The sequence below is a fragment of the Equus caballus genome, chromosome 4 (assembly GCF_041296265.1).
Source record: "Equus caballus isolate H_3958 breed thoroughbred chromosome 4, TB-T2T, whole genome shotgun sequence".
In the NCBI taxonomy this organism is placed as follows: domain Eukaryota; kingdom Metazoa; phylum Chordata; class Mammalia; order Perissodactyla; family Equidae; genus Equus; species Equus caballus.
The window spans coordinates 64,369,483-64,393,970 of NC_091687.1; the positions used below are offsets into that span (position 1 = coordinate 64,369,483).

At 43.3% G+C, this 24,488-nt stretch overlaps 1 protein-coding gene across 2 annotated transcripts in view; it reads left to right on the forward strand.

The window, feature by feature from the left end:
- CHN2 (chimerin 2) overlaps window positions 1-24,488 on the forward strand; it is a 287,377-nt gene that overhangs the window by 128,100 nt on the left and 134,789 nt on the right. For both annotated transcript variants that reach the window (XM_023639441.2, XM_070264752.1), the window contains exon 2: window positions 17,236-17,274. In XM_023639441.2, coding sequence (XP_023495209.1) covers window positions 17,236-17,274 — 39 coding nt within the window. The remainder of the gene's footprint in view (window positions 1-17,235; window positions 17,275-24,488) is intronic.

Genomic DNA, 24,488 nt, shown 5'->3' on the forward strand with positions numbered 1-24,488 from the left:
TTAAAGCTGCAGGGGAGCACTGGGGTTTTGGGGACACTAGGGTGGCTTTCCACTGGGATTCATACCTTGCTTTCATTCCACCGAAGCCAGGGGCCCCGCAGTGGGAGTAACCGTGGTGGCAGTTCTGCCTTGAGCATCAAGAGAGAAGGTGAGACAGCAGGTCGCCCTTGAAGAATTTCCCTGTGACCCTCACCTTGCCCCGTGATAGACTGCAAGCAGCCCTTCCATTCAGTCGGCCAGTCCCTCTTCTATTTGCTTATGCATTACAGACAGGGAAAGGTGGCTTTTGTTAAGGGACAGACTCCCAGTGGAAATGATTAACTAGCCTTTGTGAGAAAACACTCTTTTCATCAGAAACACTCAACCTACAAACCAAGAAGTCTCCTCCCTTCTCCGAATGCTTGAAGTGGAGCCAGTGTCCCAATTCTTCCCTTTATCTCCAGCTTCCTTCTTGTCTCCATAATGCAGAGCCTAGCAAACTCCTACTCATCCTTCACCACCCAACTCCAATGTTGTCTCTTCTGTGCAGTCTTCCTCATCACCTTCCCAATCACCCCTGCCAGGGGCCTGGCTCTTGCCTTTATGCGACCACAGCACTTGCACACATCCCTCCCATAGACACCTTTCCATTATATTCCCTCCAGAAGTGGATGCTGCTTGAAGGAAAGAACTTTCTTACTCATCTATGCGTACCCAGCACCTAACTTGGGCTCAGGAACAGAGTGACAAGTAAATGTTTGTTATAGGGACAGATCAGGAAATTGACAACTGATCTTTCATAAAGGCACAGGTGTGTAAATATATTATTCCTCCTTGTGACAGTGCCACTGAAAATAGATAAACAGAGATTACAAGTACAAACAGCCTCAGACAGGAGGATAATGTTACAGAAAGATTTGCTTTAATATTTGGTTCCTGATCCTGGTGGTGGAAGCAGGAACTTTCGCAGACTCGATTAGGAAGACAAACGTGCCGCTGTGCAAACAGCAAGAGGATATGACTCTCCTGCCAGCCCGCGGTACAGCTGTCCCGGGTGCTATGAAGCCACGCAACACTAAGATGACAGTGGGGGACAGCGGGGGGACAACACTAAGATGACAGCAGTCTGTGCTTCCTGCTCTGTTATGTAATGTAAATACTTTCTCTTTTAGGAATCATTGGGACCACTTGTTGTTTGCCTGATTCTTAACCCTTTAGCTATAGACCTGCTGATGCTGTCACCCACCCTGCCACAGCCGTGACAGGAAGCTTTCCTTCCCGCATACATTTGTTCTAGCATTTGGCATAAAAGTGATAAACACATGCTAATGCGGAGTTGAACGTTGAGCTCTCAATGAGCATCTTGCCGGTCTTGAGAGATGGGTTTGCCTGTCGCCTCTCGCTCTTGTTTCTCCTTCCTGTACATCGCAGTTGCGCTTCCTGTGCTGTTTTTGTTGCTTTGTGGTATGCTTGGGGAGATGTGTGAAGTGTTGCTCATGTGTGTGTTTGTGATCTGTAGAAATATTTTCTCTGCAAGCAGTTATTTTTAAAGCAAGTGATAAGAAACCACAGAGCACTGAAGCCCAGGAGAGAAGCAGCACTTGAGGCTCTGGTTCTCAGGCTTCAAGCACCAGGGCCAACTGCAGCCCACAGACAGCCCGCCTGGGCCCCCTCTGGTTTTACTAGGCTCACGGTGACGGGGAGGGTTGGGGATGGTCATAGAGGAAGACAGAATTAATATAATCTTAGATCTAGTAAACAGGCTTAACATTGTGAAGCAAATGTATTTAATTGGTGTGATGAAATACGATAGGTCGGCCTTCCCAAGATGACCCTTGGGTGTACATTGTATTATTTTGTGGGGTTCGAATGAGCTGGCCAACTTTGGGCAAGACGCAGGCCTCTTTGGTTCTCAGCTTCCACCTCTGTAAAATGGGATAATCCTACCCGCCTCACAGTGCGGTTTGGAGACCCCCTGTGATAACATATATGAAAGCCCACACTGTAGCAGGGCTCGTTGGAGAGGCAGGATTTGATCATGGAAAAAGGGTGAGACAGACCTAGATGTGAATACTCAGCTGTGCTATTTATTAACTATGTGACCCTGGGCAACCTCACTATTCCTCAGTTTACTCACCTGTACAATGAGACTGATAATACCTATATTACAAGTTTGTTATGATTATTAAATAAGATTGCATGTGAAACCCCTAAGAACATAGTGTAATGAAAGCCTGTCAATAGAAGTTAAAATATCTGTATCTATATTTATGATATATGCCCAGAACTATCTTTCAGAAAGACAGGTATCATCTTAAATTTTATTTTACTCAAAACCTCTCATATTGTTGGGTTTCTCTCTCAATTACTTTATTTTGAACCCCCAACTACTTTCTAGAAGAGACACAATAGACCTGAAATTACCTTAATGAGTGATAGTTTTGCCCCCTTGCAGAGGTCGCTTGATGGAATCCTTTTAAGAAAGGAGGAAATTTAACCCAGATATAATCACAAAGTGTTAAATACAATTGTAAATAAGCCTTTTTAATGGTTTTTCTTCTTCTTTTTCATACAAACAATCTAGAAGGGTATGCAGTGAAAAGCAAGTCTGTGTGCCTCTCCTGACCCTCTATACCTGCTCCCCTCCTCGGACAGACACAGCCTCAACCCCTGGCAGTTTATTCCAGAGCCATCTGTGCCCTGCAAACCCTGGGCTGGCTGTACTTCACGTTTAAAATTTAACATCTTAGAGAGTTTTCCATATCAGCCTCCTCATTCCTTTTAGCACCTTCACAGTTTTCCATAAACACGCTTTTTAAAGATCACTTTAAAAAGCAATATAGCCAGTGGTTATGTTGTGGAGACCACCTACGGGATGAATGAAAAGCCAGCTGCTCTCATGTAGTGTGAGTAAGCGGCTGGGGCGGGAGAGGAGGTCCAGTGGCAGCATCGTATGTGGACTTTTACGTTTTTTACTCTGAAAAGGTTAAGGAAGAAGCAAGTATGATGTGCTTTGGGAAAAAATGTCTTAGATGACTCAGAAAGTGACAGAGATACACATGGAGAATTTAAACAGAGTTGGTCTATGCAATGCAAATTGACGAAAGCAATATTTCTAAATTTATGTATTATACCTGATTTTAAATATGCATGCATAAGTGAACTAACGAATTAAATATTATGAGTAGATATCTGATAATTTCATTAATATTGCTAAAAGTTTATGTATTAAAAACTTTGGGGGGAACCATTTCATTAGGAATATAGAGGCTGTCTTCTGCTGGGGATTGCTCAGGGCCCCCAATATTTAGTAGTCCTGTTCTAAACAAACAGAAACCAAACAAAGTAAAGCAGGCATAGGCTAAAATGTCACCTTATTACTCAGAGCAAACAGGAGGGTTGTAAGTGAGATGGACTTGCTAACCATCGAACCCAAGAATTAAGCAAGCTTACCTGCCCCCAGGTAGGGGGACAGACCTCCCCTTCCAGGGCTGGCACAAAGCCGAGAGAAAAATTGCTTCCATCTCCCCAGGAACACAATATAGGCCAGACAGAGGCCAGGAGTACACTTACCGAGTGTCCTTCACAGGCCAGGAGTGGAGCAGAAGCCTTCCCCACTGACACTGTGTGTTTGGGCATAAACATACTCCTTTAGACTAATTCTCACCACATATATGAGGCAAGTAGGTTATTCCATGGCGTGTGAAGGGTCCACTTGTCCACTCAGGTCAAGAAGGGTGGCTTTACCAGAACTGCTGGCATCAGCATGCTGCCTTATAACCTCCAGGTCCACACTCAACAGCTCTGCTCAGAGAATCCAGGAGTGGGAAGATTGCAGCTGCTCCATGACTCTGATAATTTAAGGGATCCTGGAGCTGTCTACCAGGAGAGCTCTCAGAGGGCATCTAGCCCAATTACTGTCTTTACAGATGAGAAAACTGAGGCCCATCTGGGTTGGGGTTGGGAGAGTGGCTGAAAATCACCCAATAAACTGAGAGTGGAGCCAGGCGAGAAACTCCCAGGCTCATTGATGAAGAGCGTAGTTTTCTGCCCTTGCTTAAAACACCTATCGTGAGAATTCTCCAAATTTTCCATTTATCCGGACTAGTTCTCTCCTCCATGGGTGGAAGCGTAGCCAGTGGCCCTCTGAAAGTCAAATTCAACTGCAGTTGGTTCTTTTTTTCAACCTGTAAAACCAACAATGACCTGGCAAACATGGGCCTGGGTGAGTGACTGCTGCCCTGTTCATTCTCAGTATTAATTACTATACGTATGTTAATGATTGTTATGAACTGTGCAAGTTGCGAGGAAGAGCTATGCTAAACCAGAGGGCCCATTTGTTGCCAGACTGGTATCTGGTTGGTAAGGCAGGACTAGGCGTGGGCTGAATATTTCTAATGACAGTGAAATTTGGGGAAAAGCCACAATAGTACCTGATACATAGAGGGCCTTTGAGAAGAAGAACAGGGATGGATGGATGGATGGGTGGATGGTTGGATGGGTGGATGAATGGATGGGTGGATGGGTGGATGGGTAGATGGATGGATGGATGGATGGGTGGATGGATGGAAGGAGGGAGGGAAGGAGGGGGGAAAGAGAGAGGGAGGGATTTCAGTTAGGGAGATTTCAAGTTTTTGTTCTAAAAAAAAAGCAGAAAATTGAATAATATCATAGGTTTTCCTATTTCTCTAGTGCTGTTTTCCACAATGTTCAAACCATAGTACATCATTGAAGCAGACCAGAAATAAGAAAGAGCTGAAAATTTCACTTTCGCTTCTGCACTGCTGATTCCTCTGTGTGACTAGGGCCATAGGGAGAAAAATCAATTGGCTCTGAAGCAAAACAGATGTGGATTTGAATTCTAATTTTCCACTAACTGTGTGACCTTGGGCAAATAACTTAATCTCTTTGAGTTTCAGTTTCCTCATCGCTAGAAGATAAAAATACTTACCTTGCAGGACTCCCGTCTGTTGTATGCTTCTTTAGCACTTTGAACTTTTTCTATCGTGACACTTTCATGGTTTGTTATAATTACTTGTTTAATGTTCGGTTTGCCTTCATCGCTGGACTGAAGCCACCTTGAAGGCAGGGACTGGATTTACCTTGCTCATGGCTATATCTTTACCATGTAGCACAGTGCCTGGCACATAAGTATTTCCTAAAGGATGACTGGATGGATGGATGGGTGGATGGACGGATGGATGGGTGGCTGGCTGGATGGTTGAATGGGTGGATGGACGGATGGATGGGTGGCTGGCTGGATGGTTGAATGGGTGGATGGGTGGATGGATGGATGGGTGAATGGGTGGATGGGTGAAGAGATGATTCTGGAAAATTATAAGATTAGAGATAATGTATATAGGAGCCCACTTCAGAATCTAGGATGTACTAGGCACTTAAAGATTCCTTTCCACTTTTGGTGAAAGACCTCATTTCTTTATCGCTTTGAACCTTTTCTATCATAACACTTTCATAGTTTATTGTAATTACTTGTTTAATGTTTGTTTGCCTTTATTGCTGGACTGAAGGCACCTTGAAGGCAGGGACTGAATTTGCCTGGCTCATGGCTATATCTTTATCAAGTAGCACAGTGCCTGGCACATAAGTACTTGTTGAAGGGATGAGTGGATGGATGGATGGGTGGATGGGTAGATGGATGGGTGGGTGGATGGGTGGATGGGTGAATGAGTGGATGTCTGGCTGGCTGGCTGGGTAAATGGGTGGATGGGTGGAGACATGACTCTGGAAAACTATAAGATTAGAGATAATGTATATAGGAGCCCACCCCAGAATCTAGAATGTACTAGGCACTTAAAGATTCCTTTCCATTTTTGGTAGAAGACCTCATTTCCCTTTCTATCTCTGCACTAGGGCTTCCTCTATTTAACTCTGAATATAATATGGCCAACAAAATCTTTCCTTGCCAGTAGCATTGACAGGGCCGTGATTTATGAGGTGCTTTCATGAGAATTTAGTCTATCACTGCCCCAAGCACTATATATCTGAAGAGACCCAAATGTCCACAGTAACCTCAAGACACACAGAAAGGTATTATTGTAATAGAAGAAAGTGGCTTTTCTAAATGGCAGGAGTAGAGCACTGGCTGGAGGTACACCCAAATTGTCATCTCTAAAAAAGAAGACATCTCCTGTTTTAGGAAGGAGATGAATAAGAGAATAATTACCAAGAAATAGCTGAGTAAAATAATCTGTCTTTCCTCTCCATCCCAACAGCACTGTTTGGTCTACCTTGCTATATAATGTGCCACTTTCTACCTCGTGCTGTGGTTACAGGTGCGTGGCCCAGGAGCCGGATGCCCAACAGGCAGTCAGTTAGTGCTTACTGAATGAATGAATGAGTTGATGTCTTTATTTCATCTCCTAACTGATTCCTCATGGTTCGATTCTGCATCTTGCCTTTGTATCTACTCCAGTGTCTAGTGCAATATTTTGTGCCAAGTAGGCTGTAAGCTCTAGGTAAATATTTGCTGGATGAATAAATGAATGCCCAAAAGGGCTTCTGGAGGAAAGCCAGGAAGACATTCGTCTGATGAAAAGAATTTGTAAAGAGGCAGGCAAATGCTGGAAGGGAGACTGTGGCGGGTGGGGGGCAGGGAGGAGGAGAGACAGGCCTCTCAGCTGAATGGAAGTAGTGGGTGTGGGGTTGTCTCTAAAGAAATAGCAAAGGAGAAAGTGTGAGGATGATAAAGGAAGAAATTATCCACCAGGAAAGCAGCTCCATCATGCTGGGAGGAACCCACATTTTGTAGAAACTTAGGACCAGGAAGTAGGGAAGAGGGAGACTAAGGATGATGCAAGTGGTTTGGCAAGAGGTAATGACAGTAACATCCCAATTAGAGCCCCTATGTCTTCTTTTATTTCCCTCTGCCCTCGTCCCCCTTTATTGGAAAGAGATGTTCATCTCCATGGCCCTGCCATACCTCCCAAAAGAGTTGTTCACACTCACCAGTTCTCTTTTAACAACTTCCATTCACCCTTCATCTCACTTTACTGTGGCTTCTACCCACTTTCCATTGCAAAGTCATCAAAAACGCCCTTGTTGCTGAAGCGATGGGTCCTCCTCGTGTTTATCTCACTGGAACAGCTTCTGATACTGTTGACCACTTCTCTCTTTCTAAGTATCTCTTGCCTTGCCTTTCATGTCACCCCATCTCATGGTTTCTCTTTTATCTCTCTGGTCTCTGCTCATTCTCCTCCTCTTCTCATCCCTTAAATGTCGGTGCTCCTTGGGGGTTCTGTCAAAGGCCTTCTTCTCTTACTCTGCATGCTCATCCTAGGCCATGTCGTCTACTGTAGTGGCTACAGTGGCAGTCTGTATGTTGGGGCTTCCATTTCTAGACCTCCAGCCCAGATCTCTCTTCTAAACCCCAAGCCTCTTAGGTGTGTTCCCTTGGCTGTCCCATAGACATCTCTTTCCAACAGGGAAAAGCCGAGCATATCACCGTCTGCCAAACCTGCTTCTCCTCTGGTCTGCCCTATTTCTGTGAGTGGCATCATTCTCCATCAAGTTGCTTATGCCAAAAACAACTCGCCTTATTTTGCCCAAGCCAGAAGTCATTTGCCCTCCTCTGCTTCTCTGTTCTTATCCAATTTATCACCAACTCATGTAGATTCTATCATCTCAGCATCTTCCAAATCCATCCCATTTTCTCCATCTCCACTGCCACCATTCAAGTTCACACTAGCGTCACCTGCCCGGGTTACTGCCCAGCTCCCTGAATGGTCTCACCCCTCCCCATCTTCCCTCCCTCCTTGCTTCTCTTCCCCCAATCTAGTTTCACACTGCAACTGGAGTGATCTTTCAAAAATAAGAACTGGGTGCTGTGTCCTCCTTGCTTACATTTCCCCTCCCTTCTAGAACAAAGGTAAGCCCTTAGCATGGTTTTAAAAGCCCTTAATTATCTGGCCCCTGCTTTCCTCTCTAATTTAGTTCCTAGCCACTCTGAGACCTTCACACACACACACACACACACACACACACACACCGTAGTCTCTCGGTTTCAGCCAGCAGGCTGAACCACTTCTAGCTCTCAATGCCATGTTTGTCTTGCCTCTGGTCCTGACAGGCCACACCTTGGTCTGCAAGTCATGCTCCATGGGCACACTTGTCCATAAAGGTACTCCTTGCCATTGGCTGCTGTAGTAGATGTCTGGGTGACAGAGTACCTCTTTGACTAGGCTAACTGTGCTATGGTACCAGAAGTTACTAATGCATCTCTCAGTCGGTGGGGACCCTAGGCCTTGTTGGTAGACTCTACTTCTCTGGGACAACCCTTGAAGGAACCCTGGGCAAGGCTGCTCAAGGCCAGAAGTAACTGGCCAAGGCATGGAGAAGTGCCAAACTGCCCTAGCCCCACCTAGCCTTCCAAAGATTGGAAAGTTCTGCCATAGACATTCCTCTTAAACATCCTCTTACTATACAATTGCCTCCTTATTTGTTTGTATCCCCCAACAGAGTGCAAGTTTTGAGTCAGGGAACAATGTCTTTCGCTTACCCACTCTTTATTGAGCACCTACTATATCCTGAGATACACCAATCAGGACCATTTCAGTTGTCCTGTTTGTGCCCAACCAAGGGGAAGAGTAGGGGCTACACCAATCCTGGACTCCCTTCACCAGGCCATGTGCTCTGGCTCCAGGCTGTGTGTCCCAGATGAAGCATCTTTCTCACACACAGGCACTATCCAATTGCCAACCCATGCACCTGTCTGAAAGGGATGCCTTTTTCTAACTCAGAAAATGTACTCAATAGGCTAATGGTGACCCAGACATCAGAGAACAAGATAAATGAGGTGCTTGTTCTCATAGAGCTATCTGTCTGGCCTGGGGAGACAAAATATAAACAAAGAAATATATATGCACATAGTAAAATAATTCAGATAGCAAAAAGGCTCTGCAAAGAGATAAAGAGGGTATCTGGGACACAGCGTTAGATTAGATGGTCCAGGAAGACGTCTCTGAGGAGCCAGAACACTTAAGCTGAGATCCAGATGATAGGGAAGCTGGCCATGTGGAAATCAGAGGGAAGAGACTGTGTAAGATCTCTAAGAACGGGATGATCTTGATGTGTTCAAGGATCAAAAGAAAGGCGAGAGTGGTTGAGGCATAGGGGGCCAGAGGGGAGACATGAGATGAGGAGGGAGAGGTGGCCGGGGGCCAGATCACGCAGAGCTTCATGAGCCTTCCTGCCTTGCTCACTGAGGCGCGCCCGGGGCCTGGCTCATGGTATTTATTCAGTAAATACCTGTTGAACGGAAGAATCTCATCATACCTCTGCAGTTAGTGGCCCAGAACAGAAACTCTGTGTGGCCCCAGTGCCCTCTAGTGACCACAGACCCCAGCTCAAGGCCCTCAGTGGCTTCATCGTCTTCAGAAAATCTCAAATTCGCCTTCACCTTGGGGCCCAGCCTGAGGGCCCAGCAGTAGTTTCTGGAAATTGTCTTATTAACTAGTCTCTGCAAGTTGGATTAAATCAGTTACCAAAGTCCTTGATACAAGATCCACAGTCAGATGCACCCCAGGCCTTCATTCCTTACGAAGACAATGCATGGATGCCTAATTTCTCAGGGGGATGCAGGGGACCTGTACAGGTGACAAGCATTACAGCACATTTCTGAATTCCTTAGCCAGCGTGACTGCAGAAAAGCTCTGTGACAGCCTTCACGTTTCAACGTTGTTTGGCAGTTAGGCTGATCATCTCCCTGATCAGGGGCGGCACCATTTGGCTGGAATGGCCTAACAAGACCACAGCCACGGCTGCGTGCTCTCGCCCCTCACATCCTTCTGAAGACCCAAGCTTGGGCATCGTGGGCATGTTGAGGCCGTGTTGCCATGTGTGCACAAACATAACATACTAGTGCTGTCCTTGTTCACTTTCATTTGGATCCCAACCCATTCTGGGCCCTTTAAGCTAATCATCCAACACATTCTGAACTGTCATCTCATTGTGAGGCTAGCCTACACCCGATTGAAAAACCTGTTTTCACCCAACTTCCCTGGAAAAAGTCCACAAACTGCAGCCCATTTGCAAATGTGTGCACGGATAAATCAAAAGCAACAGCAGAGCCTTGCTCTTCTGGGAGAGGGGATGGCAGAGGGAGGAATCCAGTCTTCCACCCCCTATTTCTCAAGTGATCCCCCTGATGCAATATATGCAGCTTTGTTTGAAATATTCTTAAGGATGAGTCATCTCCGACTTCCATGGTGGATCATTCTCTAAATTGGTGAATCTTTCACTCTTCTCATTTTCCAAAGCCCCTGCGTGTGTTTTTCTGTTAGTCTAGTCATACTCCACCGAGCCAAGGGAGGGAATCTGGCTCTCCTTGATGTTTACGGGTATTTCCTCTTTAGTTGTCACTTACCCAAGCGTAGCACATGGCGGTCTCTAATTTTTCTTCATTAATCAGTCCCCAAATTCCTTTACACTTGCTCCTCAGGTGGTGCCATCCAGTCAACATGTTTCTGGAGCTGCAAATGCGTGGAAAAATATAGCCTTCCAGCTGCAGCCACCAGAACATGTGGGAGCAGTGTGTTTTCCCTTCCCTCCATGACCATATGTTTCCACAGGTTCACTCCCAGAAGGTTCCAAGCTCTGTTTGTTTCCCTGCAAATGCATACCTATTTCATCTGTATATTTTCTAAGTGAGTCTTAAAGGCATCAAAAAATTAAAATGTGCAGTGATGATAGCCAGTGTTGGTGAGGGGGTGGGGAAACAGGCACTCTTTCACACATTGTGGAGAGTTCCAATTGATACAATGTTTTGAAGGCCCTTTTAACAATTGCATTTAAAATAAAAAATACACAAACCCTTCCCCCAGCAGTTCAACTTCCCACAATCTACATTACACATGTAACATATCTTTGCAGCATTGTTTATAGTAGCGAAAAATTGAAAATAACCTAAATGTTCGTCAGTTGGAAACTATTACATAAACGAGTTAAATACATTTTTGGTATTATACAGTGAAAGACGGTTAAAAAAATAATAAAACAGATCTGTGTGTACTGACGTGGAAAGATGCCTAAGAAATATCATTAAGTTCAAGAGCAAATTGCAGGGCAGTATATATGATATGAGACCATTTTTACAAATTTTTATTCTAGACATTTACAGGACAAAATCTGGAAAGATTCACATAAATCTAATAATGCTGCTTTTCTCTGAGCCTGGGCACTTTCTAAGAGACATTTTTAAATTGTTGGACTTTTTCTGGTTTTTAACAATAAATGTGTATTCTTTTTAAGTTTAGTAAAAGAATAGAGATATTACGTTATTTTTGTCATGTTCTTGATCTAAAAGATGGCTTTTTGTGACATGTGCTCTCTTGCTCCTGTTGTCGCCTCCTTGGGTCTCAGACATTGAAGAGCTTTCCACGTGGTGATCCCAGAATTCTTTATCCTCCCCCCAGTTCAGAACGGCAGCCTGCCTTGTCAGGGTTCAGTTACTGTAGCACAGAAGGTTTTCTCAAGATCGCTTCCAAGTTTTAGCCTGCACCTCCAGGCCCCCTGAACCAGCTTTTCTTTTGTATAGAATGTTCAGATTCTTTGTGGGCTATTTCACTGGAGTGGTCTTATTACCTGTTTTTGTAAGGTTCTGATCATCTTCTAAGCCTCTATATCTTTTTTCCCCCTCTTTCCTGAAAGGAGATCCCTGCTTCCCAGCCTGCTTAGAATTGCTCATGAACATTTATTTCACAGAATTTTTAAAGGAGGACCAAGGGGGTTGGGCATAGCCTTTTGCTACAGAAGCCGTGGTCTCTTCTTTTGTCTACAGCTCTTCCTGCACTAACACTGTACACGCTGCGTGTGTTATTATAAGAATGATTTTTGTTGAGTCTTTTTACTTATACTTCAGTTTCAAGGTGGTGATTTATTTAGACAGCATGTTAAAAAACAAAGAAAATAGGGGCTGGCCCCGTGGCCGAGTGGTTAAGTTCGCGCGCTCCGCTGCAGGCGGCCCAGTGTTTCGTCGGTTCGAATCCTGGGCGCGGACATGGCACTGCTCGTCAGACCACGCTGAGGCAGCGTCCCACATGCCACAACTAGAGGAACCCACAACCAAGAATACACAACTATGTACCGGGGTGCTTTGGGGAGAAAAAGGAAAAAATAAAATCTTTAAAAAAAAAAAAAACAAAGAAAATACCTAGTTAGGGCTGGCCTGGTGGCACAGTGGTTAAGTTTGCACACTCTGCTTTGGTGACCCGGGGGGTTCCCTGACCTCGATCCCGGGCATGGACCTAGCACTGGTTATCAGGCCATTCTGTGGCAATCATCTCACATTTAAAGTAGAGGAAGATAGGCACAGATCTTAGCTCAGGGCCAGTCTTCCTCAGCAAAAAGAGGAGGATTGATGGTGGATGTTAGCTCAGGGCCAATCTTCCTCAAAAAAAAAGAAAAGAAAACACCTAGCACTTCCATTAATTAGTTTCCCATTCATTTTAATTTTTGTGCAAGCAAAGTGAACATAAAATTAGAAAATGCAGGTACGCAAAAGAACAGAAAAATAGAAGTCACCTCTATTTTCACTATCGTCTATAGCAACTGTTAATAATTGGGTTTTTATAGTCTTATGGATAATTTCTATGTATATAAATGTTTATCTTTTCTTAAAAATGGGATCATATTAAAAAAGTAAGTAAATGTCCCCCCAAAATGGGATCATATTTAATAAATTGTTTTGTAACACAAGTTGTCTAATACTTAATGTAGCATGGATGTTTTTCTATATCATTAAAGACAGATAATAATAACAGCAGATAAAAGAGTTTACTACATGCCAGGCAGCACACTATGTATTTTATACATATTAACCCATCCTATCCTCACAAAATGCTACATGTTGGGTAGTATTATTACTCTCATTTTATAGATTAAAAACCTGAGGCACAGAGAGGTGAGATAACTTGCCTAAGGTCACACAGCTACTTAGTGACAGAGCTAGGTTTTGAAGGTAAACAGTCAAGCTCCAGAGGCCACACTCTTGACCACAAAGCTCTGACCCACACCATCGTTTTCATGGCTATCATATATGATAATTTATTCAATCACTCTCTTCTTTCTGGGCTGTTCCATTCACTATGATATGCAAAGCAGCAACGAACACCTTGTTCATATATCCATCTTTGTGGGTGTACAATTGCTACCTTAGGCTGAATTCCCATGAATAGAATTGCTGAGTCGAAGGATTTACACATGTTTTAAAGTTTGGATACATATTAGTCAATGTTTTTAAGGAATATATTTTCTAAGCCTCGTTGACCCTTATAATTTATGGTTCCTTTCAAAAAATGTGTAACTGTCTCCTGGGTTCAGTGCCAGTTTTGTCTTAGAACGTGGAGCTGCTTGTGTTCTCTTCGTCTCCTTCCCTTCTGCGTTATACCCGTCTCTCTAAAATATTTAACAAAGGAATACACTTCCCAAAAGCGTTATGCCTCGTGGTGTCGGTGCTTCGGTAACTTGCCCCTCCTGGACTTAGCTATTGGATGGAGGGATGCGCATAGGTGGAATACTGTCCCACCATTTGACTTGAGGATGATTTTCATACTGCTAGTTTTCTTTCTTTTCTGTTTTATTTTTCCCTTCAAGCTTTGAAAAAGCTTGAAGAATTGCACGAGAATTGAAGTAACAAATCTGTTACACAATCCTTTTTTTCCGGATTTCAGTCTCTGTACATTAGGGGGGACTGCCTGCCGAGGGTGACTGATGTGTCAGAGGCCTGGAAGGCAGAGCTCTCTGCTCTAATGCCACCTCTGCCTCTCACTTGTTTGATGACCTTGAGAAGCCACTTAATCGTTCTGCATTTCATTTTCCTCATTTGGCAAATGAGGAAGATGAACTAAATGACCTAGAAAACCTAATCCAGGTTAGAAAAAAAAATGTCAGGCTATCCAAGACTGAAGTAGATCTTTGAAAAATATTGTATACAGTGGAGGCAAAGGTGCATGTTGGTAGGGCGGTGTTGAAGGCTGCTGAAGATTTGTTTCGACATATTAAAAGTATTTTGTGCCGTGTCGCTTGGCCGAGGCCTCCTAACAGTGCACTTTAGTGGTTTGTGAAACGTGTCTCTAAGACCAAGGTAATTATAGTTGTTCCACTGAAGCATGACAAATGGCCTCTCGCTTTGAATTCTTTTATGAGAAGGAAAAATATTCCGTGACAACAGCACTGGAACTTAATTACAGGCTCCAGATCTGGGGGCAAGAATAGAGACAGTCATTGGCTGTGGTCAAGGGAGAGAGGACAAGAACATGAGCTCACCTGGGAAGAGCCAGGAAAGGGTGATGAACACTGACCACAGCGCACTGACAACGTAAGTGGGGCTTCACGGAGAATTTGCTTTTTGCCAGGTGCTGTCTCAAGAATTTTATATATATTATCTCATTTAATTCTCACAGTAACCCTAGGAGACAAGTCATGGGATAGGTGCTTTTATTTTTTCTGTTTTATAAAGATGAGTATTGGGAGGCCCTTAAAAGAAATTAAGTAACCTACTTCGAGTTATTCAGCCAGTAATTGTCAGAGGTGATACTTGAACCCTGAGAGTCCATTCATTTATTTAACACATGTCTTTTGAATGTTTGTTATATGCCAGGCACCCTTCTAAGGGCTGGTGAGGCAGACGTGAATGAGGCAATTCCTGTTTATATGGAGTTTGGCTTATAGTAGGATGAGACCAGTAATAGCAAGGCAACCAATCAATAAATAATTTCAGATGGTAATAAGCACTGTGGAGGAGAGTGACTGGGGTTGGGGAAGACCACTTCACACAAGATTGGCAGGGAAGGCCCCTGGGAGGTGACATTTGAGCTGAACCCTACGTGATGGAGCAAGTCAGCCATGCCAAGACCTGTTGGAGAGCATTGTACATGGAGAGTCCACAAGAGCACAGGCCGGGGGCTGGGAAGAACATGGCTTGTTCTAGGAACAGAGTGAAGGCCAGTGTGGTTGGATGATAAGTTGAAAAGGGAAAAGTGTCTGCAATGGAGTCAAGAGGTGGCAGGGACCAGATGACATGGGGCCTTGTAGGCCGTAGTAGGATGTTTGTACTTTAAACCAAATGCGAAGGGAAGACTTTGGAGGGTTTTAAGCAAGGGAGCATTAAGATCTCCAGTCTCTCTAGGCAACTTTCTTTACCTCTATGTTATATTGTCAACAAGAGACAACTGGAAAGGGATAAATTGTTCCTGCAGCAAGCAGGGCAGCCTGGACTAAAGTTAAAATGCTAAGAGCCAGTGTTTCAGAGGAAACAGAATTCTAGGTTTTTCACAGATCAAGAAGACTTAACAGACAGTGAGGGGTTATCTAATCTAAATTTCTAACTTTAGGTAAGAAGACCTTAGGAGATTCAAGGTGAGCGTCTCAACTATACTTAAAAACCTGCATAAAATAGATGACGTCTTTTTTGCGGGGGGTACCTTTCCTCAGCACGTGGAAAATTGCACTCTGCAGAAAGTTGTGGTGAACATCTAGAGCACTTCTTGGTCTGGGAGTTGTGCTGACCTCATAGCATAAATCTCATCCAAAATCACAATACATTACAACTTTGTAGAGATGACATCTCGGGGATCTGCATTTCCATGCAATCTGTCGTGTGTGTGTTTGTGTGTGTGTGTGCGTGCTGATCTTTATCTTTGAAAAAAAATTTTAGAAGATGTCATCAACATTTAACATACAGGACCCGGCTTTTCTGGTGAGGTGGCATTGTATGGGTGGTTCTGGAATTTTATTGTAAACTTGGCAACTTGATTTATTTTATTTGAATGCTCTTTATAAACACTCATGTTAACCCACTAAAATTGGTTTGTATCATATAAAGGATGAAATTAATTGCACGTTTAGGTTAAAAGCTCACTATTACAAGATACTGTTCTCTTACTTCGACAAAAGTATTGAGTTTCACTTTTATTCGGCAAACTAAGTTGGAATAACAACATAAACCGTTATTAAAGCACTGTATTTGTGTGTGTGCCTATGTAGCTCATTATCCATAGGTAGGGACCTGACTACCCAGGCCTAACGATATAAATTTATTTGTGTGAAATTACCTTTGGAGGCATTTAGTGGCCTCTGGGCTAGTAGGGCCCCAGAGAGCAAGATATTAATTGTGAAAGAATCTATTTTAAGCTACCCTTGTGTAATTGAGTAGGATTTGGGGAAGTTCACTACTCATGTTAGTTCATATTTATAAGTAGCATATTTGTTTCTCAGGAGGGGAAAAATTCTCAAATTATCTTACTGGATGAGGCTAGAAAAGTTCTATTCCCTTGCATGAAAGTAGGATGTGACCGCGCAGGGACAAGGACAGGGTAAGGACAGCTCTGTGATGGCGTGGGGTGCAGACGACAAAAAGCAGAGTCTCCTCATCTGAAGGAGCTGAATTAGAGAGCTGTTAAGGTGCCCACAGCTCAACCCTCTGTGATTTGGGAAAAGTGTTTCCCCCTCCGGCTGTTCGAGCTGGAGTACATTTTACCCAGGCCTCAGCTACCAGCTCAGGAAGACTCTCATCGCTCCGCCAGAATTATAAATTCAGCTGTCAGCGCGAGGCTTGTTGAGTCGACTGAACAAGCAGAGTTCCTCCCATTGTCTGTTTTCTAGCTTGATGAATAACAATTTTGTCCTCTCCATTTTGTTGTAACTCTTTCACTCTGACACTTCTGATTGCTGAGTGGTTTTCTGGAAATTTCCGAAGTCACACACTGCAGTAAATTCAAGGAGATAATGTGATTCCAATTGAATCATCAGTGTCTCTACTGTCAGACCTAGTATTTTAGGAGTTCAGTTGGTCGAGTTGCACAACTTCCCAGATTTAATATTACATACTTGCCACTCGGCGTCTTGCCCTCAAGTCTTAATAAATAGGCTAAAGGTCTGATTGGAAACTGTGAGATAAATTATATGTTTATTATGCCAAGTTAAGTAAATACTGTTTGAAAGGATTGCTGGAGGGGACAATCAAGTTAATTGCTTTAAAAATCTTTTTTGATTTACTGGGCTCTATGAAAATGGCTAAGCAATTGATTCTGTCATGTAAGAGATCTGAAGACAGTGGTGTTGGGTCCACAGGGTTGCCATGCACATTTCCTCCCTCGTGCCTGGAACTGTCCCATAAATGAGCGGAGAGGCCCCCTGAGGCCAGAAACCAAGTACTGCTGACAGACTTTTTCCTCCAGAGAAGACGCATGTTGACAGTTTGACGTGCAGGCTGACGGATTGATTTCTTTCTTTTTATTCTAGATGCCGAAGAATACCAGCCTCCGATATGGAAATCGTACTGTGAGTATCTGAAATGATAATGTCCTCAGAAGTCTCCAGCAGGCTTGCCTTTTGAACAATTCTTGCCATTGATTTAGTGCACATAAGCGGTCCCACATCACAGCACTGATCACCCAAATCCTTCTTTTTCCACTCACAAGAGATGTTGGTCAGAGGGGACTAGAAAAGCACTCTCCCCTGGCAGGGACCCTCGAGAGCTGGCTGCCTGTGACCCACTTCAGAAATGCTTAGAAAAAAGGAAATGTACACTCTGACTCTCTACCTTTCAATTGAGAGCTTTCTTTCTTTCTCTTCCTTCCTTCCTGCCTTCCCTTCCTTCCTTCCACAGTTGGTCAGCAAGGGTAAATTTGTTGACTTCCATGAGTTCTGTTCTTGGCCAATCATCCTAAAGCTGTAACATCATATGAGATTTACCACAAAAAAAATTAGCAAAAATATAGCACAGAATTATGTTTGATCACTAAGGGCAACTCCTTAGAAACAGACATCATTATCTGATCATCAGCCACCAGTTCAACTCCCCTCAGGAAGGCAGGCAGTTGTCATCACCTCAAGTTTATTGTCTCTTTCCTCAGTGTCATCTGCCTGACTAAGTAATTCTCCTGTTAGAGGGGGGAGGAGTGTGGTAGGATGGAAGCCCACTGGGCTCAGAGCCGAGGGACACAGTTCTTGTTCAGGCTCTACTTCTAGGCAGCAACAATAAGAATAATTCTTGCAATTGTTATTGATCTTGCCCTTGTTTCTATGCCCATTGAGACCTGCTGTGGGCCAGCTACTGCGCCAACTGTGCGCTTGAACTCTCAAATTCTCACCACAGTCCTAAGCAACGGGTACCGTTGTTATCTCCATCTCGCATACAAGGAAACCACAGCTCAGGGAGGTTCAGTAACTTGGCAAAGGTTTTACAAAAAGCGTTGGAGCGGCATTCAGAGTGGAACCCAGAAGCAAGTCTGACCCACAGCCTGCAAGTCTCCAAGACTTTTTTTCTTTCTATTTAAAATTTTGTACATAAATACATAAATAAGTATACACATGCACACAGAGACACACACATGTATATACATATGCCTATGTATATATATGTTTGTTACAAAAGCAATACAAAGCTACATTAAAAAATAAACTACTGGAATACGTAAAGCTGAGAGTAAAAATTTCCCGTAATCCACAAACTAGCCCCCACTCTGTATTCCACGCCTCTTTCCTGCTCCCTAGTAGCTGACCCCTGTCAATTTTGGGAGGCATATCCTTCTACGTGTTTAAAATACACATGCTTTATATTAAGGCATTATGTTGTTGTTATTTCCTTTTGTAAAAATAGGTTTATGCTGTACTTGGTGACCTTCAACTTGCTCATGTCACTTCACAAATATCGTTTCTATCTTTCCATGTCAGCATATGTAGAGGTACCTCGTTCTTCATTACAGGAGTCTGTTCTTCCATCTGTGAAATAAAGGGGCGGTGCTGGGTCTCTAAGGGCCCTTCCACTCTAATGTTCTGCATTCTGATCTTCTGTTTTAAAAGGCAGTACTAATGACTTAGTAATTGGATGTTTTTGTTTGTTTGTTTCCTAATGGAGTGTGAAGTGCTCTGACAGTAAATCAACAAAATATCTGTAGTGAGAGGTGCTGGGTGTTCCATGACTTACTATTCCTTGCACACTGCCTTGCACACAGCCTTGCATACATTAACTACCCAATAAATATTTGTTGAGTGAATGCCACCGCAGAGAGCTTTACTGAAGCAAAACAATGGCATTGGCTCAAATTCATTTCGCCTTTTGCAAAGAGACCTTGGGCCACCCAATATATCTCTTAAATGTACTTCTGTGTCCTAAGGAAGCTAGAAAACACCTTGCTAATTATATGTTCACAGTATCAATTTTACCCTAGAGTAAAATTGGTTTTAAGTCTGATTTGGGGGTCTAACCCAGTTGTGGGGTTTTTTAAAAATTTGTTCTAGAATCATAAAACTTCAGATGCAGAAGGGATGGTTGAAGTCATTTGTTACAAACCTAATGGCATAAATGAAATTCCTCTCTATTGCACCTAACTAATTGTCATCCAGTTTCTATTTGAGGGCCTCTAGTGATGTGGAACTCCAAAACTGAGGGACCTATGCTTTCAGTAGGCCATCTGTGGCATCAAAAACACATTGACCAGAGACCTACAGAGCACCACTGAGAAAGAATTCTCTTTTGGTTGTCCTGGATCCATGAATTGTTTGGGTTTGGGTGTTGGACCACTTATAAACTCACCTGACAATATTATTCCCAAGCTCCTGCTATTGCACGTTAATCCCAAGATTGTCGTCCACTCATTTGGTCTTTCAGCGAACAATGAATACCTTCTGAATGTCAGAGAATAAGTATTAGGAATCAAAAATGAATAAAATGTGGTCCATACTTTCCTCCAGTTTACAGTCTAGTGAAGAGGCAGATGTAAACCAACTAACTTAAAATGCAAATGAATTTTAGTAATAATATACGACTACTGTACCTCCGGGGACTGGAGGAGACTTTCTAGAAGAGATTAAATTTTCACATGAGTCTTGAAGGATGAATAGGAGAAGGAAACTGAGGGCTCGCAGGACTTCATGAGATACTTTTTAAAATCCAAATACACTATAATCGTAGCATTTTCCTGATCTGAAAGCCCAGCAAATTTCAGAATATGAAATTTGTTTTGTTTTAAATAACCTGTTGGCAAACCCATTCCCAACCCCAGGAATCACCAAGCTCTTCTTTTTGAAAGATCACAAACCGTCTTTTGAGAGATTAATTTTAGATATTGAAGTAAATTCATTAGCATATCATTTATAGGATCCACATCTTTCCATCATACACTTTTTTTTTACTTTAGTGATTATTTGTTACTTTGAAATCTTTCCTATATTTACTGGATGCAGTATATTTTTGCCATATTAGAGGATTAGGTTTAAAAATTTAAAGTCATAATATTCAATTATTAGAGAAGTATAGAAGTATGTCTTTGCTTTCATTATTTCATAACTTTGACTTATTTGATATCAGAACATTATCATGAAGCATTAGTCCCAATTATGACATTATTCCTAAAATAAAATTAGTCTACTTCATAATGATTCACTTTAAGGAGCTGTGTCTGAGTTTTAATGCTAATTGCAATGCTCTTGGGTGCAAGTAGTGGAATTGTCTGCTCAATCACATTGATTGACTTAAGCAAAAAGTCTAAGGGCACTGTCTTCAGGCCTGACTTGTTCCAGCAACTCAAATGACATTACCAGAACCCAGTGTGTCTCTCCTCCTTTTTTGGCTCTACTCTGCTAGGTTTGGCTCTGCTGTTAGTAGACTCCTCCCTTGTGATCCCCAGATAGCTACCAACAGCACCAGGGATAAGGCCTCCTCATTCAAGAGCAACAGGCAAAGAGACAGTTTACTTTCCTGACACTTCAAGCCAAGTCTTAGCACTGAGTCTCAGATTGACCTGAGTCACCAATTTTGACTCCGTCACTGTGGTCAGAGAATTGGGATATGCTAACTGCCCTACAGCAAGCAGGGACCACCACTGAAACTCTGATGGGGGTGGGAGGACCAATCCTATATCATACACATGACTAGAAAATTTGGAGTACTATTGGAATGGGGAAGATGGAAATGGATGCTGGGAAGGCAACCACAAATGTCTGATTTAAAAATTTAGAAGAGTAAGGAACCTTAGAAATCAGGTCTCTCGGTATTTTACGTAAAGTGCATTATTTATTCATTCATTCATTCAGCAAATGCATATTAAGTCTTTGCCTTAAGCCAGACAGTGAGCTTGGAGTTGTGGGCCACAAGGATGCATGACACTTGGTCCTGAGTTGAAGAAATGTGAGGTCATACGATGTCCCTTAAGTTCCTGTATTCTCTGCTCCCCTCTCTTTCTCAGAAGCTAATGCTGTCACTTACTGGGCTGTTTCCCAAAAGAATAATCTTGTCCCAAAATATCGTGTATCTGCAGCTAGTCCTTAATAGTCAAGACCAAACTCCAAAACATTGATGAGGTCACTGAGAAAGCTTTGGTTTCAGTTCTCTGAAAGAAAAGCTATTTTCAAGTTCGCTTAAAAAAAAAGTAAAGTTACATTCTAAACTTTAAACCAGAACTGGATGAACTGTATGCCCTAAGTAGACAAGTTCAAAAGCCAACCACCATGGGTGTACTCTGAAAGGTTTTATTTTTTAAGGGACCAAATGCCAATTAGGCGGCAGATGCTACGGCCGACAGCTCTCCCAGGAGACTCTCCCCAGCAGCGGGTGAAGCAGTCCTAGCTCGTGCGTGTGTTTCTAAAGAGGAGTTTAGAACCTCAAAACCCAGATCCGCAGGCCTCCTGAATCAGAATCACCTGAGGAGAATATTTATAATAACTATTCCTGGACCTTACTCCAGATTTCTGAATCAAAAAAGTAGGGGGATTTGTAATTTATCACATCACATGGGTGTTTCTTATGCACGCTTATGTCATAGATCTTCTGGTTCAAGGCTACACAGCTTCATCCTCTGGTCTTTCACAGTGCCATTAGACAAGAGAAGAAGTCGGTCGCCATTAAGACTGGACGAATGTTCTGTTGGCGAGGCAGGCTAGAGCTGGGCTTGAGCCAAGAAGACATCTAAAGCACCTACTATTTCTTACTCATGCTTATGAGTTTTTTTCTATGAAAACTGAGAAGACATGGGCACTGAGCAGGGTGGTACTAGCACAATGTCACAACAAAGTGGTGAGGTTTGGCTCCTGGGTCCACGTGCCCTCTTTAGAAGCAAGTGGCTGTTAGAGGCCATCCCTGCAGGGTCTCTTATGAGCTGATGAGTCTGGATTGGGCTTCAGCATCACCCAGGCCACAGGCTTTCGCTCGGTGTCCATAAGGAGTAGGTTGATTCTGTTACCAGAGGAGGGTGAGTTGAGTTTTCTTATTGAAGAGAAAGTAAAACATCCTCTCAGTGAGTGATGACCCCACACCCCAACCCCCGTCAAACAGCTTATTCCAGTGCTACGAGTTCTTTCGTACGCTGTAGACGTCCCAGGGCTGGGGAGTGCCTGGAACATATTTGGAATATTGCTGTACAAGCAGAGTCCATCATATCGCCTCTTAGCCCACAGAACCACCCAAGAAGTGAAATACATCATTGCATTTTGCTTGTGAAATGTGTTTGTTGAACAAGGAAAATTCAAGAAGTGACACTTTCAGATAATATGACATGTTCCAGTTATATTAAATGTGCCTCTGAGATTTTTTTTTACAGATGTTTGTTTTGTTATGGCTAACCTTGACAATGAGGGACTGGGGCCCTCTCTCGAAGCTAAGATAGGATTTAGGGCCCCATTTTTCATATGGCTATCATTGCAGTTGGTTACCGTCTCATTATCTTTATAGACAGCCACATAACCCAAATGGCTTCTGTGCCTATTTGCCAACTTCTGTTGTTTGGAAAAGCACTGAGTAGGTCTTGCGGATCTGAGACCTGCTCACTGAGAAATAGTCAATTAATGATGTGTGCTGCCCAAGGACCAGGAAGGAGAGGTGTTCCTGGCTTGAGGGGTTTGCAAGCATCCCCTCAAAATCACCCCTGGCTCAGACTGTTCCCAGTTATGAGGCTGGTGAAGTACTACATTTCTCTTTACTAAAGCTCAGAGGGTCCCTAGAGGACACAGCTCTGCGCTTTAGCCTGTGGACACAGGAGAGGAACTGTCCAGAAATGTTCCTTCGCCGGTATCCTCCGTGATTGTTAATGGCGTCTGGATCTCTCAGTCATTCAACGTCCTTCTCTCTATTCAATTTGTAATCAAGCTGGTCAGTCCTTCTCTGCAATCACCCACCTTCTCATCTGCACTCCCACCAGTGTCACCTCAACTCACACTTTCACCATCTCGTTTATGTACAACTAAAATACTACTCTCTCTCGCTTCCCTGCCTCCAAGGTTCCCACTCTGATCCTTCCTTCAGCAAGGTGAAGGGCAGTGGCCATCACACCTGGCTGTGCATTGGAATCTCTTGAAGAGCTTTAAAAAAACAGATTTCTGGGCCCCTCACCAGACTGGCAGAGTGAGCATGGCTAGGGAACACAGAGTCTGGGAATCTGTATTTTATTGTGGCTCCTCGGAGATTCTAACACAAGCAGCCGCACATGGGATCTCCTAACCATCTACTTCAGGGAACCACTGGCTGAGGCTGAAAAATACAGACTTTGGGATCAGAAAATCAGGCTTTAAATCTTGATTTCATCATATTATCTGTGTGACCTTCAGCTTCTTCAAAGCTTAGCATCTCCACTGCTTTACGGGTGGGTAGGTAGGGGGGAATAACAGTTACCTTGAAAGTTTGTTGGAAAGATTAAATGAGAAGATGCACATAAGGTGTGTAGCACATAGTAGGTGCCCAGAAAATGGCAGCTTCTATTATTCTGAATAGTCTTATCCTTATTATCATTATTTGGAAACAGACCAGATCAAGTCACCTCGCAAGTCAGGCAAGCCAGGGAAGACCTGAATGAAGGGAGAGAGGGAGTCATATGGATGTCTTGGGAAAGAGCAATCCAGATGGAGGGAATAGCAAGTGCAAAGGACCTGAGGCATAAGAAAAACAAACCAGGGCTTTGGATTCAAAAGGATACATTTTAGCTGGACACCATGGGACAAATATTTAACTTCTCTGCACTTGTTTTCTCATCTGAGAAATGAGAATGATAATGATACAAAGCTGTTTTTTCTGAGTTCTCATGAAGATTCAATATAATATTGTTCCTGGCACATGACAGGCACTCAGTATGCTGGTTGCCTTCTCTTCTCCCTTCCTCTCCACTCATCCTCAAAGCCTGTACATAATGCTGACTGTAGTATCTGGTCTATACCAGATGCTCACATATTTGCTGATACGAATTGCAAAGGCACACTTGGCTAAAATGCTTCTGTCTTATAACAGCTGTGCTTCCTTTGTCATCTCCAAGGGAGGCATTAAGAGTGGCATTCACAAAGCCATTCCACCTGGGCCCCCCACATATAAATGTTGGCTTCAAGAGGCGTTGACAGTGGGAAGAGAAGGGACAGGGTTCTCTAGATGTGTGTTCTGCAATTCTCCTTAGATCTAGAACTCTGTGATTCTCAGAGATGGCCCCGTTGGTTCTCATCACACTCATTAGCAGCCACAGCCTGCTGAAAAGCAGTTAGTAGGTGCTGGAGGTGATTCTAGACAAATAAAGTAT